At 44.0% G+C, this 19,112-nt stretch overlaps 1 protein-coding gene across 2 annotated transcripts in view; it reads right to left on the bottom strand.

Moving 5' to 3' along the window:
- The window catches only part of TTLL11 (tubulin tyrosine ligase like 11), a 248,426-nt gene that overhangs the window by 122,944 nt on the left and 106,370 nt on the right, over positions 1-19,112 (bottom strand). For both annotated transcript variants that reach the window (XM_057722136.1, XM_057722137.1), the window contains 2 exons: positions 13,933-14,028; positions 13,079-13,194 (listed from right to left, as the gene is read on the bottom strand). In XM_057722136.1, coding sequence (XP_057578119.1) covers positions 13,079-13,194; positions 13,933-14,028 — 212 coding nt within the window. The remainder of the gene's footprint in view (positions 1-13,078; positions 13,195-13,932; positions 14,029-19,112) is intronic.

Raw genomic sequence — 19,112 nt, 5'->3', positions numbered from 1 at the left:
CACCATCATTCCACTGTGCAGATGAGGAAACCGGGACTCAGAGCAGTTAGGGGACCTGCCCAAGACCACATGACCAGGCACTGAACCCATGTCTGTTTGATCCCACAGCAGGTGCTCCTTCCCTGCATGTGGCTGTTTTGTTTTGGCCTGAATACTTCTAGCTGCATGGAACTCACTACTCGCTACTACTTTGAGTCAACCATTATCATTTCAGGCAAAGTAAGGTGGTGGGGATTTTTTTTCCCTTTCCTTGCGCTTAAATATCTCTGCAAATTTCAGCCATGTTTCCTTGTTCTGCCCATAGGGGCCTGCAGAGAGTTTATTCCCTCTCCACAAAACCACCTTTCAAGTGAAAAATGGTAATGCTGTTCCCTGGGCTCTTTTATTCTCCTTCACTCTCTCCCCCGGCAGAGGGTATCCAGACCCACTTCTGAACCAGGCTTCTGAGGACAGATCCCAGTCTCAATCCCTTATGGTGCCTAAAGAGGTCATGACGTGCGGAAATACAACCATTCTGGGGTCTCGGCTGGTAGATTTGCACAAACAGGCAAACGTTCCCATCACTGGCAACCTCCTGTCATGTGTAGAGTCCAAGAACACCAAGCCTGTGGAAGGTTCCATTGCTTGTTTTGAGTCGTGGTTTCCTCGCCTGTAAAATGGGATAATGACTCGTGCCCTGCCTACTTTGCATGGACCAGTGGCTCTGAAATGCCTGTGAATTGCAGAGCACTGAACAGGTGTGGGGGTGACGATGGCGATGATAACCCGGGAAGCAGGTGCTGCAGAAAGATCCTCTCCGCCCACCCTACCCCCATCACTTTCGAGCTTACTTCCTCCATCACCCTCCCCGCCAGGGCAGGGGGTCAAGTGCTGGCGAAGGACACCAAGGCACCTGCATGACTCTAAAAACCGAAAAGTAAATTAAGACAGCGTGACGATTTGTAAAAGGTGCCTTGAAGGCAGGATGTTTCTGTGCCCAGCAGCTGAGCCAACAAACAGGGCTGAGCTCCATGAACAGGATGCCAGGAACAGAGTTAAAGAAGGTCAGAAGGACTGGCAGAATGAGGATTTGAACCCAGACCTCCTGCCCTGGCTCACCCCACTTCACCACAGTTGCCACTGAAATCACTTGACAGACAGTGTTGTGTGTGCCCATGGCGCCATCCCAGTCTACTCTAGGGAACCTCTATGCCCATAATGGGCCCCACCCCCTTGTAAGGCCCCAGTCCCTGTACCCAGATACCTAGGAGACAGTGTACCTGGAGGTCTCATGACCCTGCATCATGTCCCCCAAAGCTGCTGTGTCCCCAGGGCTCCCTGGCACCAACAGTCACCCAGCTGCTCAATGAGCCTCTTTCCTGACTCCTCCTTCACCCTCACCTCTCGTATGCAACGCATCCCCAAGCCCCATCCACCCATCCACCTAAGTGCCTCTTTTTTTTTTCTTTTCTTTTTTTTTTAAATTTTTTGGCTGTGTTGGGTCTTCGTTGCTGGGTGGGGGCATCTTCTCTAGTTGGGGCAAGCAGGGGCTACTCTTCGTTGCGGTGCACAGGCATCTCAGTGCAGTGGCTTCTCTTGTAGAGAATGTGCTCTAGGCACACAGGCTTCAGTAGTTGTGGCACGCAGGCTCAATAATTGTGGCTCTCGAGCTCTAGAGCACAGGCTCAGTAGTTGTGACGCACAGGCTTAGTTGCTCCGCGGCATGTGGGATCTTCTCGGACCAGGGATCGAACTCGTGTCCCCTGTATTGGCAAGTGGATTCTTAAACCACTGCACCGCCAGGGAAGTCCCTAAATGCCTCTTGAATACATCATTTCTCTCCACACCTACCACTGCCACATAATCCACACAGCCACCATCTCTCACACCTCTTAAGCTGCCCCTGCATCCTCCCTGGCCTCATTCCAGTTTGGTTTTTCAAGCTGTAGCCAAAGTGATCTTTTTAAAACACAAATCACATCATGTCACCCTGCTGTTTAAAACTTGTCCATGGTTGAGATTAACAGATGCCCACTACCATGTATAAAATAGATAAACAACAAGGATTTACTATATAGCACAGGGAACTATATTCAGTACCTTTGTAATAAACTGTAATGGGAAAGAATCCAAAAAAAGAATGTAGATATATACATATATATATATGTATAATCGAATCACTTTGCTGTACACCTGAAACTAACATGATATTGTAAATCAACTATACTTCAATTAAAAAAAAACAAAAACAAAAACTTGTCCATTGCTTTTAGGATGAAAAGCAAAATGCTTGGTCTGACTGATTAGATCCTGACACTCTCCCTGCTTACGTGCTATAATACTGCCACCTGGGACTTCTTTATTTTACCTGTAAATTTGTGGTACATCACACATACAGAACAGTGTATAAATCAGATGCATACATTTAAGGAATAACTCTAATACTTATGCCGCCACCACCTGGCTTAATAGAACACAGCCAGGATCTCAACAGCCCACCTGTGCCCCTGATCATTCTTCCTTGCTTTTGTAGGGTTATGTCTCTGTAAAATGTTTCGTTTTGCCAGTTTTGAGTTGGCACCATACTGTAGATATTCTTTTATGATTTGCTTCTTTTCCTCAACTTGAATATCAATGCACAGAGGTACATCGTTCGTGCATTTCTGTTGACATATAGTATTCCAGTGAGTGAATACCCAGGATTAGTGCATTTTTCTGTTGGTGGACAGTTAGACTGTTTCCAGCCTGGAGCTTTTATGAACCACATAGCTGGAGATCTGGAGTTCTTCCTGTGCTTTGAGAGCCCCATGTTCTGTCCTGCTTTCAGGCCCTCATCGGGACTTATTTTCTCTGCCGAGGCCTCTCTCACTGCTTCCATCCTGCTCACCTTGCTGAGCTGGTGCTCCCACTGCATCCTACACCCGACAAAGGCTCAGGGTCATTCCCTGACCTAGCCCAGGAGCCACGCATAATGGCCAAGCCACACCGATGCATCCACGCATGCGCACACGAGCTCATTCACGCATCTGTTAGCAGCTCCTCCAGGCTGACCTCTGGTGCTGCAGAGGGCTGGATAGTCTGGAGGGAGAAAGAGAGCCTCTCTGAGCAAATGAAGGCACCATGGAGACAGGAAGCGCACACACTGAACAGCCAGCTCCACCGCTGATTCTCACACTGTGATGCGAGCATCCAGCTGAAGATGAGCTTGGGGGCGGATCCTATCACTCTGAACGCTTCAGATTCCACCCTCTTCCCACCCCCTCACATTAGCCTCTGTGATGAGAGTTCCAAGGGGCTCTACTGCTGCTTAAAGAATGAAGGGGAAAAAGTGGAAATTGAATAAAAAGGAAAGGAAAGAAAGCAGCTGGAGAATATTGCCTGCCATTTGGTGTGATAACCAGGGGCTTTCAAGTGATTACTAAAACCAGCTTTGATTTTGAGCTTTCATTTCTTTTAATCTAGCAGATAATTAGAGGGAAATCAAACCCATCCTGGCAGCCAAAGATCAACCTATCGCTGTTGGAGATCAATTCCCACTTACTTTACCACGTCCTCCTTCACATAAAAAAAAAAAAAAAAAGGTTACATATATCGTTTGACTATTTGACTTGTTTAAATACTACATTCGGATTGGACGTTTCCCACGACAAATACTCTCTTAGGAATAAGCAGCATTTTCTCACCCTCAAAATTAAGAACTTCTCATTGCTTTGCCAATTTAAAAGACATCCAACTGCAAACTCCCTTTTATGGATGAAGAAGCCAAAGTACAGGGAGGGGAGGAAATCTGTACCATTTACGGCTGTAAATGGCAGTGCCAGAATTCACCCCAAAGCATCCGACTCCAGGGCCTCCACTCTTACCACTCAGCTCTCCCACCTGTGCATTAAAAACACACGTGCTCCTCCAGCCCCACTTCCTCAGGGGCTCTCTCTAGCCTGGCAGCCTTCTAAATAGCACACAGAGCTTTAAGCACAAGATGCTGGAAATCAGCTAAACATTCGCCAATACAGAGACAGACTCTGACCCAGCCACTGATGAAAAGAACTGTTTGCAGAACTGTTAATAAGGAGGGGAAATTACTGTTAAATAAAATGGAGAAAAATAAAACCAGCATGTAAAAATTATATAGACAGTATGGCCTCAACTATAAAACAATACAGACAGCAGAAAACTATACCATTTTTATGAACTAAGAAGTTAATAATGATTAGTTCTGGGTGGTTGAATTTGAGGCAGATTTTTATTTCATGCTCCACACTTTTCAGTATTTTCCATTTTTTTCCTACAATAAGCACATATTACTTTTATAGTAAGAAAAATTTTAATAAGAAGCATGTAGCAGAGAAGCAGGATCTGTCCTCTCCAACCCCAAGCACCATTTTGGAAGCATGATGGGCGGTCCTCCCCCAACCCTGCCTAACCCCTTGGCCCAGCTTCTGCCTCCATCCTTCCTCTCCCAAGCTTATTTACAGTCTTCTCATTGAACCAAGTCCAAGCAAAGGTAAGCCCCACCTCCTTCAAGAAAGCTGCCTTGACCACTCCAGGCCAGCCACTAGCTGAATCATAGGAAACTGCCACCCTTGTAGGTCAAAAAAAAAAAAAAAAGATCTAATATCAGTAATTTCATATGATTCCACCTCATCCTTGTCTCATCCTGCCTTCTTCTGAACTTCTAGCATGTTCCCAGTCTGGGATGCACAACTGCGCACGAATCATTTTCTGTCTAGTTTTGCTCCGTCTTGAGTCACATGTAGATCTTGCTTTAAGTCAGTGTTCTCTGCACACTGGCTTACATTTTATTCATTACGGTTTTGAAGATTATTTTATATGAAGTCGCCACCTAGCTGGCCACAGAGCCTTCGCAGGAGATGACCAGTGACTCATAAGAACCTACACGTGTTCAGTAATTGAAGCTAAAGGGATGAGTCCCTGCCTTAAAGTTTGGGTGAAGGCACGAACCCAACCAGATAAGGATAACACCGTGTGTGTGCACATCTCCTGAGTGTGCTAAATACCTTCACATCCACATCCACTCACTCTCAAGGCAAGAGCTAGGCAGACCTGACTTTAAATCCCAGTCTGTCGCTCATACCTGGCGTGGTCTTGGGGCTGTCACTCACCCTCCTCAGGCCTCAGTGTTCTCCTCTTAAAACAGAAGCACCTACCGCATATGGCTGTTGTGAGGACAAAAGAAGAATAAAGGTAAACTCCGCTGTGCCAGGCATGGTAAGCGCTTAACAAACCGTCCCTTGGGAAAGAGGCAGAGCGGCTACTATTATTCCCTTCTCTTGTTTTGTCTGTTTGCTGTTGTTTGCTGTTGTTTTTTTCTGATGAGGAAACTGGGCTCAGGGAAGTATATTGCATTATCTGAGGCCAAGTAGAACTGGTAGCAAAACCTTGATCCTGAGCCCAGACCGCAACGCCTCCTTCCAAAAAGCTAACAACGCCTCGTTTAAAATAGCACATGAACATTTAAGGCTCACTGGAGCAACTCCTGAGGAAATTTCCAAACACATTTGCTCCCCCATCACTACCTGGAATAACTCTGGAAGGGCCTACGCAGAATTCCACTCTGCCGTTTCCCCACAATGCTGACTGACTGGCCATCTGCTGTCTCGGTTCCCATCTGCTTGGCACCCGGGCCGGCGACAGGGAGAACCGGCCTGCCCGCCGGCGGAGGGGCCCGGCTCCTGTCTAATGGTCCCTGAAACGACACTCTCGCATCAGCTCAGGAAATCCGCCTTCCCCATAAGTCTCAGAAATGGTTCCTGCTCAACCAACTGCACGCAAAAGAGGTTTTTACTGGTTACTTCTGACCTAGCGCTGAAACGTTTTTGAATGGAAGAGAGCTGTCTGGTTTTATTTCTTGCACATAACATACTGCATGTATCATTAGTCATTTCCTGTCTGCTCTTACTTGAAAATGCACACGTTTTCCTAGTTTGCTGACTGCTGTCTGAAATGTGAAGCCTTTCCGGGTATGGTGGGGAGGATGTATCCCGAAGCCACGACACCCCAACCCTGGGCCAGTCGCTCGAGCTCCCTGGAGCCTCTAATGATGATAGGACTGTTGGGTTCTCAACTTTTTGAAAATATGATGAAATCTCTGACCTTCTCTCCAGGAAAAACACACATAGACACGAAATTTTGTGTCGCCTCAGGGATCACCGAAGGCCCTCGTGTTTTCGACTCCAGGTTGAAGGTAAGCTTTGATTTCTTCGGCCCGGAGTGCCAGGCCACCCACCTCTGGCCTCTGGGTCTCCATCGACCTCCCTATTGGCACCTCCTCTCCAATAATCCACTTCATGCACCTGTCTCTCCAGCTGACTCAGCTCCTTAAGTTTCCCCCAACGGACCCCTGTGCCTTTGTGTCCTCCACCAGGGGGGTCCTTCCATCCATTTGTGTGTTCCAAATATGACTCATCCTTTAGACCTCAGTTCCACTGCCACCTGCTCCTTGTTAATTTTTTTTTTTTTTAAACTCTTCTCATCAGGAAATAATCGTTCCCTACATTTTCCTCCATTGGTACTTTGTCTTTACGTTTAGGGCACTTTGTACTTTGCACCTCATAGATATTTATGTGTGGGTCTTGCTTCCCTCACTGGCCTGTGAACTAATTCACTTCTATCGTCTCCTCCCTGGCACACAATGTGTTTAATAAATGCTCTAAATAACCAAAATCTGTATCTGTAATCCTGGCATGGTGTAAAATGAAGTCCACATGAATATGCAAATATTCATCTCTCTGTGACCCAGACTCCTGATTTATGTGAAATCTTCAGAGGTGCTTGGGGTCAGGAGGTGCTCATCTGAGGGTCTTGCCACAAAGAAATCATTAAGGGTCAACAAAGCCCCAGAATTTCAACAAAATGTCAGCGGCGCACACGTGGATGGGCCATTTGACAGGCTGGTCAGATGATTCTCCTGAAAGAATTCCTGTTTACAAAAGAATACACTGGAGAGTAAGAAAGATAACGTTCTACATTCACAAAGGCATGTTTCGCTCAGGTAGTTTAGGAACCTTTCTTCCCTATTGTTGAGGGGATTTCAGTAGGACTTACTGCCAATTTAAGGGGCAGAGATCCAGGCTTGGAGACCTCTGATTAATGTGTTTTTGACATTCTTCCTCAGGACAGGACAGAGTTACACTCCTTGGTCAAAGTGAACCAAAGGGAGGTTCCTTGATCTCTGTTCTCTTAGAATGTTTCGCCTTTATCCTAGATTCTATGTAGAATCAACCTAATTGGAGGATTCACCTAATGGATTGGTTCTAAACATGGCACAGGATCCCGGGGATACACTTGGAGTAAAGATAAGAAGTGAAGCCTGAGCTCCCAGTGAAGCCTTCAGAGGACGAACCTCTCTGAACGAGGGGTGAAGCTGTCCCAGCAGGCTGACTCCGTCCTTCGTATAAACCTGGTTGTCATGGTGATAGGAGGTAAGTGAAACTGGGAGAGGACCATAAAACGTTGCTGTGAGGAAGGGGGCTTCTGTGCCTTACATAAGTCTTGTTTCAAATGTACACTTTTGAGTAAAGGGCAAGCAGTCTACCCCCCAGCTCTCAGTCACTGTGTGGCATCAAGAAAATCCGCTCAGATTCCTCCCAGCCTATCCCTGGCTTTATTTATATTCCTCTGGGGTCCTGAAGGGTTATGATTCCTGAGAAAGGAAGGTGGTTACCAGTAATATCTACATCCAGGAAGAGGAGGAAAATACTAGTAAAATGGCTCCCCAGGGGTAAACTGACCTTCCAAAAATTAATCAATTGATGGAATAATCACCTTGTTTTTAAAATAATCGAGGAATGCAATTTATTAACTTCTGCTCCTGATAGAAGTGTATAAAAAGAAAGCCTTGGGCTACCCAAATACCTTGAGAAAAGAGGAAATTTTCCGCTGATTTCCCTGATCTCCTCCTTTGGCAAGTGACCGACCTTCTTCATCTTAGTTTCGTCTTGTACGATTCAGACAGGCAGAATCATGATGTACACAGCTCAGACAGGCTGCTTCAGGAGCTGGTGACTTATGTGTCACCATCAGCATAACTTTAAAGCAAAGCCTGATGGACCACGTGGCGACCCTAAGAACTAGCATTCATCTGATACTCTCAGATGTCACAAGGGTCTCTTGTATGTGTCATTTCACATGATGCCTGTGACAGGCCAGCCAAGGAGATCCCTTGATCCCCATTTCAAAGATGGGATCAGAGAATAAAGCGACTTGGTCAAGCTCACAGTGCAATGCTCAGAGATAAAGGACTTCAGTCCAGACCTGGCTGATGCCAAGTCCAGTGCCTTGTCAGGACACACGCTGCTCCTCTGTCCAGGATGTTTAGGAAGGACGTTCTTGAACCAGGGAGCTGACTGGCATGATGGTTTCTAAGGTCTCTTTCAACTCTAATAGTCTGTGCTTCTATCAATAAAATGAAGGGGTTGGATTAAACCAGGGGTTTTAGAAACTTCTTGTAGCAGAAAATATCCTTTCCTCTCAAAGGAAATCTCTAGACTGCCAAAATATAAGATAGGTTGTTCCAGTTCCCCTCTGGTTGAAAAAGAAGTGATTTCCACCCAAATGTCCACCAAGTGACAAATGGATAATAAAATGTGGTAGATCCATAGACTGGAATGTTATTTGTCCATAATAAGTAATAAAGTACTGATACATGCTACAACATGGGTGAACTTCAAAAACATGCTAAGTGAAAGAAGCCAGACACAAAAAACTCCATTTACATAAAGTTTCCAGAATAGGTAAATCCAGAGACAGAAAGTAGGCTGGTGGAGGTGGGAATGGGGGGTGATTGCTTAATGGATACAGGGTTTCCTTTTGGGGTGACAAAACATTCTGGAGCTAGAAAGGGGTGATGGTTACACAACATTGTGAATGTACTAAGTGCCACTGAATTATATACTTTTATATGGATAACTTTATATTATGTGAATTTTACCTCCATATGGGCCTGTAGAGATACATGATGGTTCTAAAATCCCCCCCTTTTAGTCTCCCCCATCCCCTGTCCCTGCAGTGCCTCCAAAGAACCCTAGTATGTAAATCAATAGAGTCACCAGATATTACAAAAAGTCATCATAGTTCAAAACAGCTCTCATATGACAGCTATTTTATTCCTTCTGGGGCAAAGGTATTTTCTCTTAACTCAACAAATAAATTTGCCTGGGCCAGTGACATCATGCTACTTGGAAACCAAATTTTCCATTGGCAGCCAGCTCCAATGTCAAGTCTAGTCCACAGTGATCTAACAGCTTTGGTTTTAGGATGTGTCATTGGTTTTAAACTTGAAAGTCTACTTTAAGTATACCAGAAAAGATCATGGTAACTAAACATTACTTTTTGTTTGTTTGTTCAAATTCTAGTAGATAATTTCATTGTTGAGTAGTAAACTAAGCATTATTAAGTGCCTACCATATAGTAAAAATCTTGTACATTGTTTCATTTAAATGTCATTATCTCCATTTTATAGAAGAGGCTCAGAATAGCTCTGCACATCCCCAAGATCAGGATTTGAATCTCCATCTCTTTAGCTCAAGAGAAAGTTCTATCAACTATGCCAAGATGGGTCTCAAGCAGAGTCATGAGTTCCACTCCCCATGGAAGGCATGAGGGCTGCTTTCAGTCCCACCAAGAAACTGACCCCAGCCTACATGCCCCCTGGGTGTGTGACGATGCCTGATGCACATATCTGGTACCCTTCCGAGGCCCCCTCTGCGCCTTCCCTTAGCAGTTTAGAGATATGAGGAGTTCAGGACATCTATCCATCTTTCTTCTTCAGTCTGTGCAGGAAAAGTGAGGACCCACTTCAACCATCTTGCTGACAAAGTGTACTCAAGAAAAAACTGATGAGGGACACATTAGACTCTCGCTAAGGAGTTGAAGGGAAAGGCTAGGAAACCATTTGTTTTTAAATATTCAGGCTGGATCCTATTCAAACATAAGAAACTCCAGCTTCTAAAGTTAACTGCCGGCCTAGAAGTCCATGTGACATCATTTCCTGCAGTTGGAGTGACCTGGACCCAGATTTGAACACACAATTCAGTACTATAACACATCATCTGTGGGCACAAATATGGTCCTTTTCTAAGTTATTCTGAAACATTTCTACATAAAAGAGTTGAGAATAATTCAGCCTTTTTGTCTGGATGGTAAAGTTATCAAAATGATAATAGTAATTCTTTACATATAAATGCACTTTACAGATTACAAAATGCTTTCATGGACAATCATTGCTGGGATTTTTTTTTTTTAAAAAAGGTATAATTAAGGGAAAATATCGGTAAATGACATTTCGCTATTAACATACACTCATATTGTAGGTAAGAAAAGGGTGAGATGAAAGCCTTTTTCTATTAAAATTGGAGTCAGATTCTTAAAGCTCTAACTGTTCCTGGTTATCAATAAAAAAAAGTCAATGCTGTTTAAATTAAAAATGAGGTGCTGGAGAAAAGGGAACTCTCCTGCACTGTTGGTGGGACTGTAAGTTGGTACAGCCACTATGGAAAACAATTTGGAGGTTCCTTAAAAAACTACAAATAGAACTACCATATGATCCAGTCATCCCACTCCTGGGCATATACCCAAAGAAAACCATAATCCCAAAAGAAACTTGTACCATAATGTTTATTGCAGCACTATTTACAATAGCCAGGACATGGAAGCAACCGAAATGCCCATCAACAAATGAATGGATACAGAAGATGTGGCATATATATACAATGGAATATTACTCAGCTATAAAAAGGGATGAGATGGAGCTATATGTAATGAGGTGGATAGAACTACAATCTGTCATACAGAGTGAAGTAAGTCAGAAAGAGAAGGACAAATATTGTATGCTAACTCACATATACGGAATCTAAAAATGGTACTGATGAACTCAGTGACAAGAACAAGGAAGCAGATACAGAGAATGGACTGGAGAACTCGAGGTATGGGAGGGGGTGGGGGGTGAAGGGGAAACTCAGACGAAGCGAGAGAGTAGCACAGACATATATATACTACCAACTGTAAAATAGTCAGTGGGAAGTTGTTGTATAACAAAGGGAGTCCAACTCGAGGATGGAAGATGCCTTAGAGGACTGGGGCAGGGAGGGTGGGGGGGACTCGAGGGGGGGCGTCAAGGAAGGGAGGGAATACGGGGATATGTGTATAAAAACAGTTGATTGAACCTGGTGTACCCCCAAAAAAAAAATTAAAAAAAAAAAAATGAGGTGCTGCTACTTATGACTTGATAAGTCATAAAATATCTTTCCCATCCTTCCCAATGGTCCTGGGCCCATTTAAACTGCTTTTAAATTTTAGATCTGTAGCTCATATGGGTCACATCGAATGCGAGGTGTCAGTGAAGAAAAACAACTAGAACCAGAAAAAGAAAGCTAATCACATTTTGAGGCTGCCTAATGTGAAAATATAGTGGTATCCTTACCTCTCTTCTTGCTTTTGGTGGCAGAGGGTAAGAAGGCTCAGGCCACATGATGGCCTTTGAACTTGTTCCCACCAAAGGAATCAGAAGGCTAATGCGTCAAGGTCATCTTTAAAAATCTATCCCCCTGGGCCATACTGGCATGGATAGCCACCAAAATCTCTCCGCAGTACAACAGAGTCTCTCAAGACCTAATCGCTACCAGTGAGATCAATAACCATTCGAGAGTAGATTTTTGAGAAATGAGTTATATCGCAATGAATCTGACCAAACTGCAATTAATCTACTGCTCTTCCTTAGGGATGGCTGAAAATAGCAGCTGCATGCATGTATGGGTAGACCCATCATGCAGCTGCCGTGAGCTGCTCTGAGGATTCTGCATACCTGACACGCCACCACTTAGAAGCCCGAGTCGGTGGAGGCCACACCTGGCAGGACTGGCCCATGTGAACCACACGTGAGTGTTCTTAGCGAGTCTTGCCGGCAATGGATCTGTGCCTCACACTGCACCGTCCAGCCTGACTCAGAATATGACAAATGCTCCTTCAGAGTGACATTTCCTGCAGGGCAGGGGCGCTCAACCTTGGCCACATGATAGATCACCTAGGGAAACTAAACTATTTCTGTGGCCGGGCCTCTAGCCCAGGCTAGTTAAAAGCAGCATCTCTAGAAGTGGGGGCGCTTGTGCTGGTATTTATGAGAGCTCTCCAGATGGTTCTAATGTGTGGCCAAGGGGAGGAGTGCTACTGTAGGGTGAGTCTAACAATATGCGGTCTTGAGCCCAGTTGATGAGGGGCCACAGTAGAGGAACCTGCAAAACACCACTTGCTGGGGGAAGTCAACATTCCTCACGGTCCTGACACGTGCTTCACTTGTCTGGGGGTGTTTGGGTCAATCTGATATGTCGGGGGTACCAGGAGTGCGATTTGAAATGCTTGTCTTTGATTTTTCTGCCTAAAACAGGCACAATGAAATTTACTCAACTCTTACTTTGTGAAAGCCAGGAATTTGGTTAAAAAAAAAAATACCCAAGTGAAATGTCATTCATTTCAGGGTGATTCCATGGACGGTGGGGCAGGGCACACACTCCCATCAATATCCCAGTGTCACATTCAGTGGGTGGGTGGGAAGAAGAGGAATTATAACTGTTGTAAATATCATAAAACCGCCACAAGTTCAATAATTGGTTCTGCAGGTTTTGAAATGAAAAGCTTATATTGCAAGAGCGTAAACATCATGAAGAAAATTAAAAGGAAGTGATCCTTACCACGTCCAGGTTACCTGTGGCCCTCTTCTCCGGCACTTCGTACTCTCTCCCTGTACTTGAGGATTTCACAGGGAAGCACCATGGGGGCAACGGAGAGTGAGGGGAGATGCTATCAGTGGGGGAGAGTGGGTTTTTAGAAAAGACCTTCCAGACTCAGATAACGATCGGCTAGAAATTCATCTGCTGAACCCCCAGTGTTGGATTCATATTGTAAGTCTCCATCTCCTGACTCTGAGTCACTGTATTTGGAGGCTGATATTCATAGATGAATATATGATTTATTAGATCATTTAAGGTATAAATCTCACTCCCAATGTTAACGTGTTTCAAGAACTTACCTGCTTAGGACACAGGAAGCAGAGTTGAAAGAAATAAATGATATAAAAAATACTTACTGGTTTTCTCTTTTCTTCTTAAGTGGGTCCATGAGACGCAGTGTGTCTCTGATCACAGCCACTTTCACTTCTTCATCGACAAGGCTGGGGACATTCTCAAACACCCCTGGAGAGAGCTTGAAGGGTAAGGATTCTGTGTTACAGTGGAGAGAGTGATTCAGCACCAACTGACCACCAGCACTAGCCCCAGTGGCTGTACTGTTAGAATTTTATAAAGGCTCCCCTTATTCTACCTGAAAAATGTCAGTTTCCTTTTACAAATCAACAAAATACAAGAAGGGGGAAAATAGAACTATGTTTTTCTCGTTATCAAAATGATACATGCTCATTGTAGAAAATTTGGAAAGATGCAAGAGGTGAAGAAAATTAAAAGAATCCATGTAAGTCCCCCAAAACCCAGTATTAACAGTTGGAGTATTTCCTTCCAGTCTTTTTTATGCATTCCTCACTGGGGGAGGGGGAAGAAAAAGATAACCACTATTAAATGTACTATTTATCTTAGTGATTCAAGCATGTCGACATGGCTACATCATATTCATAGAATTTCAATTAGTTCATCTCCTGAGGCTAACTAATTAGTTCATGTCAAAACTGATGGAAAGGCTCAGCTGCTTCTACATTTGCAGATCCTTAGAACTGGAGAATGGCATGCTGGGAAGTTACCATAGGTCAGATAGGTCTTCTATTAATAGACAATGTTCAGAGCTCAACAAAATTGAAGTTATTTAGACTTGAACAGAACTTTGCAGGGCAAATCTGAGAATGTCAAATCTCGTATAGCCAAGACAACAACAGGAGAGTGGGAACATTCTGTTGGACGGTAATATATTCAATGAGATACTCCAAATACTTACTTCTTGTTCGTGTTCGATTCTCATGCTGGGATTTGCATTGACTTCAAGTAGTATAGGCTTCAGATTTTTCATGAGAAGAATGTCAAAGCCTAAAATCTGGGGCAAGATAACCGTAATTCAGAATTGCTCCCTTTAGCTACAGTGTCTTTGCCGGAATTGAGTATGGTATTAGGGGCATCAAGGTGAAAATAAATTCCAACCCCACCCCCAACCTGGGCCTTGACCCTGGCTTCTGTTGTCCACAGCCCCTCTTCCTCTGCATGTACTTGTCAGGCCAAATGGACAGCAGAAAATTTTATAGGGGCCTTGGTAATGGGATGAGGTTCCATGGTTCACTTCAGCACCATCGATGTCGTCTGAAAGTGCTGTAAGATGATGACCTCGTTCTTCTTTAACAGGTTTTTTATTATGTTAAGGATCAGCAGTAGTCCATCAATTTCCCCCTCTCCTTCTGTTCTCCTCTATTAACTTGCTCCTTAGCTAGATCTCTAAGAAACCCAAGGCCATCTTTCTTAACCTCGGGTATATATCAGCATCACTTAAGGACCCCTTTCAAAACCACTGCTCATCCCCAGCCCACACCTATGAGTCAGAATCTTTCAGAGTGGAGTGCAGGCAAATGTATTTTCAATAACAAATCCCCTGGGTAATTCTGATATACCCTCCTACCTAAGAAGAGGCACGAATTATTCAGAATCTCGTTTACTCCTCATGACAGCGTACTGGAAGTAGGGATCACGCTCGCCATCTCACAGAAGCAGAAACTGAGTCTCAGAAAGGCCAGTGGATTTCCCTGAGACTGCCTCTCTAGCCAATGACAGCTGGATTTCACACCCAGGCAGAACTGCCGACATAGTTTGTGGGACCCGGTGCAAGATGATAATGCAGGGTCTCTTGCTCAAAAAATAGTAGCAATTTCATGATGGTGAAACAGAGCATTAGAGCAAGTGTGGAGCCCTTCTGAGTGTGGGGCCCTGAGTGACTGCACAGCCCACAGGCCCACGCAGCCCACCTGTATCCAAGGAGAACTCCAGCATCATTTGTCAACCACCTGCTCTTAAACCTGGCATGGTGCTACCTCAGGTGAGGCTTTGTCTCCTGGCCTCTTTCAATTCCTCACAAGCCCCGTGATCAGGGTAAGCCACCCTGTGTATCTCATTCCCTCTGCCTGAGACATCCTTTATCAAGACAACATCTCCTCACCCTTGAGATTGCAGGTCCAAATTGGATTCAGACTCAGACTGTAAGGAAGCCAGATTCTCGGGAGGACTCTCATTATCTTTCTAGGAGATGGTAAGGTAGAGTGCTCCTAATGTGAGTGATATAATCCCAAAGTTTCCAAAACTAATGTGGAGAATAAAGGAGAGGAAAGAAAAAAGATACAGCTGCATCTCCTCCTCCATGGACTCAAGAAGAAAAGATGAGGAGAAATCCATTTACTTGCCTATACAGAATATGCATTAGTTAAATAATTATTAAACTGTAGCTTCATTCTTATTAATGAAATCAGAGTCCAAATGACCATTTTGGGGGGTAATTCAGGATGAGGTTATTCTTCAATAAAGGGCAATAAGGATGAAAAGTTGGGAAAAGTCATCCTCACTCTATTTGTCTTTCCCTGGTCATAAGAATAAAGGAATGGAAATCCAGTAGAAAATGTTGCATGTATTATAGATCTGCTTAATAATATATGACAAGTGGATATGAGTGATGAGGCCTTTAAGAGACTCTGGTGACATCATTGGTCTAACTTCAGACCTGGCCTGAGACATGTGACACTGATGAGGCTACAGACAACGGCGGGCTGCGGTGCCAACGTTTATCATCATGAGTCATTGACGCCTACTTTTTTGCTACATCTTGGAAGTTTGGATTTGCACTTTCTCAGCCTGGGGGACCCTTCCCTGCTCAGTGCACAGTGGTTTCATGCATGCACAGCTATAGGAAAGCTGGAGAAGGGGAGTGGGCAAAACCTCCTCAGCCATAGGGACCGGCGCCCAGCAGTAGCATATTTTCCAGAACCTAAACTTTGGTGCAGGTAGTTGAATGTGTTGGGTCCTGTACAGGAATGCTTTGGAGCCAGACCTGGGATTCAATCCCAGCTCAGTCTCTCACGCTAGCTACATATCTCTAGGCACAGTGCTTAGCTTCTCTGAGCCTCACAGATCTCATCCGGAAAATGGGCATAACAACAGCTACATCGCAGGGTAGTTGACAATGGAAACAAAAAGTACCTAGGATCATGTTCATCCTAAAGAAGGTACTCAACATACGCCAGCTCCCCTTCCAGTTTCCTACTGATCGCACTAACAAGAAATGCCATTAATGGCTTTGGAGTCCAGAGGAGCTGATTTCAAATCTTAGTTCTTCCCTCAACTTGTATAACTACTGGAAAGTTACTTAGCAGCTCAAAGCCCCAGTTTCCTCATCTGTAAAATGAGAAAAAGAATAGTACTTACCTTAGTTCATTCATTTGTAAAATACTGAATGCCTCCTATGTCTCAGAAACTATTCTAGCTTCTGCAAATACAGTGGACTAAACAGAGTCCCTGCCCTCGTGGAGCTAACACTCTAGTCAGGGAGACAGGAGCAAATAAGGATAATATGATATAAAATATCTTGCACAGTACCTGACGCATAGGAAAGCATTTAATGAAAGTCATCTTTATGTTTCTTCACAAGTTCAAGGAAAGATTTTTTTTTTCAAAAGTTCAATGAAATATGGAGCAGCAATGGATCTCAAGAAAGAGAGAATCACGGAACTGGGAGAAGCTTAGGGTTAATCTTGTCATAAGATCCCAGAATGTCAGAGCTGGCAGAAAATCAGAAATTTATTTGGTTCAGTGTTTTTCAAAATGAGGTTCTTTGAGGGGAAGCAGTGGGGAGACCAGATCAGATCAACTTTTACCTTTTTTACATCCTGGGCTTCCCAGGGGAAAAACTTATATATATATATATATATATATATATGTTTTTTTTTTTTTTAAACTACTAACTTAGTCTAACACCCACTTTGCAGACTAGAAACCTGCAGCTTACAAATGGGAAAACCTCTCTTCAGTTTGGTGGCAGAATAGGAAATGTCAAATAGAGAGACAGAGAACTTTTCAGTTATCTGATACTCTCTACCCTCGAAGTAATTCAATCAGCACTTATATGTTGCTACTTGAGGGAGGCCCTGGGGATTCAAAGATATCTGTCCTTCATCCCTCACCTCTAGAAACTTCCAAAGCAAGTTGGGGAGAAAAGGGCCCTGAGCCATTACTTGTAAGCTCATGCAAAGGCTCCAAGCTACATTCCAATGAGGGGATTCTCTCCTGAGCCCCAGAACTACACTTCCATCTGCAGCCAGTGTATTCCTGACTGGGAGGTCCCAGACTCCTCAAATTCAACATATCCAAACTCACCATCTGTGGTCAGCAACTTCTAAGATGGTCCCAATGATACCATCGCCTGGTTTTCATACCCTTATGTAATCCCCTCTCCTTGAGCGTGGGCTGCACTTAGTGATTTGTTTCTAACAAACAAAATAGGGCAGAAACGATGGGCTATCACTTCGATATGTTAGGTTATAAAAAGACTGTGGCTTGCATCTTGAGATGCATTGTCTTACTCTCTTGTTTGCTCACTCCAAGGGAGGCCAGCTGCCATGTTGTGAGCTGCCCAATTGGAGAGGTGGAGATGGCAAGGAACCGATGTCCTAGCCAAGAGCCGTGGGACACCTGAGGCCTGACAACAGCCATGTGAGTGAGCGGGGGAGGGGATCTTTCCCCAGTAGCCCTGAGATGATTGCAGTCTGGACAACATGTTAATTGTAGCCTGTGAGGGATTTTGAGCCAGCAGCATCAAGCCAAAATTTCTCCTTCATCCTTTACGTCTAGCTGCTCACCAACTCTGTACGTTCTACTTCCTAAAGAGCTTTCTAGATCTGGCCCATCCCTTGCTGCTCCTAGTCTAGATCAGGCCTGCACCACCTTTCACCTGGACTACTTTAATACCTTCCCCATTCGTTTCCCTGCTGTCAAACTCAGCCCTCTAATTCACCTGGCACAAGGGGCTGCCAGAGTAATTTTCCTAAAATGCAAATAAAATATTAGCACTTCTCTACCTAAAATTCCTGCTTACAGAAGGAAGCCCAGGTTCCAGAGCTTGTCCTGCAAATTCCTCTATGACCAACATCTGTCTCAAACTCTAGCTTTATTTTCTCCCACTCACTGCTGCGCATCTTGGTCTCTAATTGTGCTGAACTATTGGTAGCTCTAGGATGCTTTGCTGCTCTCTGCCTTTATGCTCTTCTACTTCGAAGATAATTTTGTTTATCAAATATTTATTGAGCACCTACCAAACACTGGGTACCGTTCTAGGCACTGGAAATAAAACAGTGAACAAGACAAGGTATATTTTAACTCCTGCCCTCTTGGAGCTTACATTCTAGGAGAGAGACCACAAGCAAGTGAATATTAAAACAAGGTAAGAACATAGAGTGTGATACAGTGGATGGAGGGTAGGGTTTGATGGTCAGGGAAGGTGACATTTGTCATCCCATTGTCTTCTGGTTTGCACAGTTTCTGATGAGAAACTTTCCATTATTTTTTGTTCCTCTGAACATAAGGTGTCTTTTCTCTCTAGCTGCTTTTAAGATTTTCTTATCATCCCTGATTTGATTATGACAAGCCTTGGTATGTGTGTGTGCATGCATTTGTGTGTGTGGCCATTTCTTCAAATATTGTTCTCTATGTTCCTTTGTCTCTTCTGCTCTGGGAACTCCAATTACACATATGTTAGACCATCTGATATTGCACCATAGGTAACTGAGGGTCTGTTTGTTTATTCTTCCTCTCACTTTCCTCTCTGTTTCATTTTGAATAAACTCTATTGCTATGTCTTCAAGTTCACTGATCATTTCTTATACAGTATCTAATTTGCTGTTAATCCTGTCCAGTGCAATTTTCACTATAAATATTGTATTTTCTTCCCTTTGGTTCCTAGAAGTTCCGTTTTGTTCTCTTTCAAGCTTCATTTCTCTCTACATTAAGCTCATATTTTCCTTTACATTTTTGTACACAGTTGTAACAGCTGTTTTAATATCCTTTTTCTACTAGTTCATTATTTCTAATATTCATGGGTCTGTCTCTATTGATTTTCCCCCTAGGTATGGGTTACCTTTTCCTGCCTTGTGA

Source organism: Hippopotamus amphibius, chromosome 2, assembly GCF_030028045.1.
Source record: "Hippopotamus amphibius kiboko isolate mHipAmp2 chromosome 2, mHipAmp2.hap2, whole genome shotgun sequence".
NCBI classification, from domain to species: domain Eukaryota; kingdom Metazoa; phylum Chordata; class Mammalia; order Artiodactyla; family Hippopotamidae; genus Hippopotamus; species Hippopotamus amphibius.
Note: the sequence above shows the minus strand (reverse complement) of the source record. Positions and strands in the feature narration are given on the sequence as shown.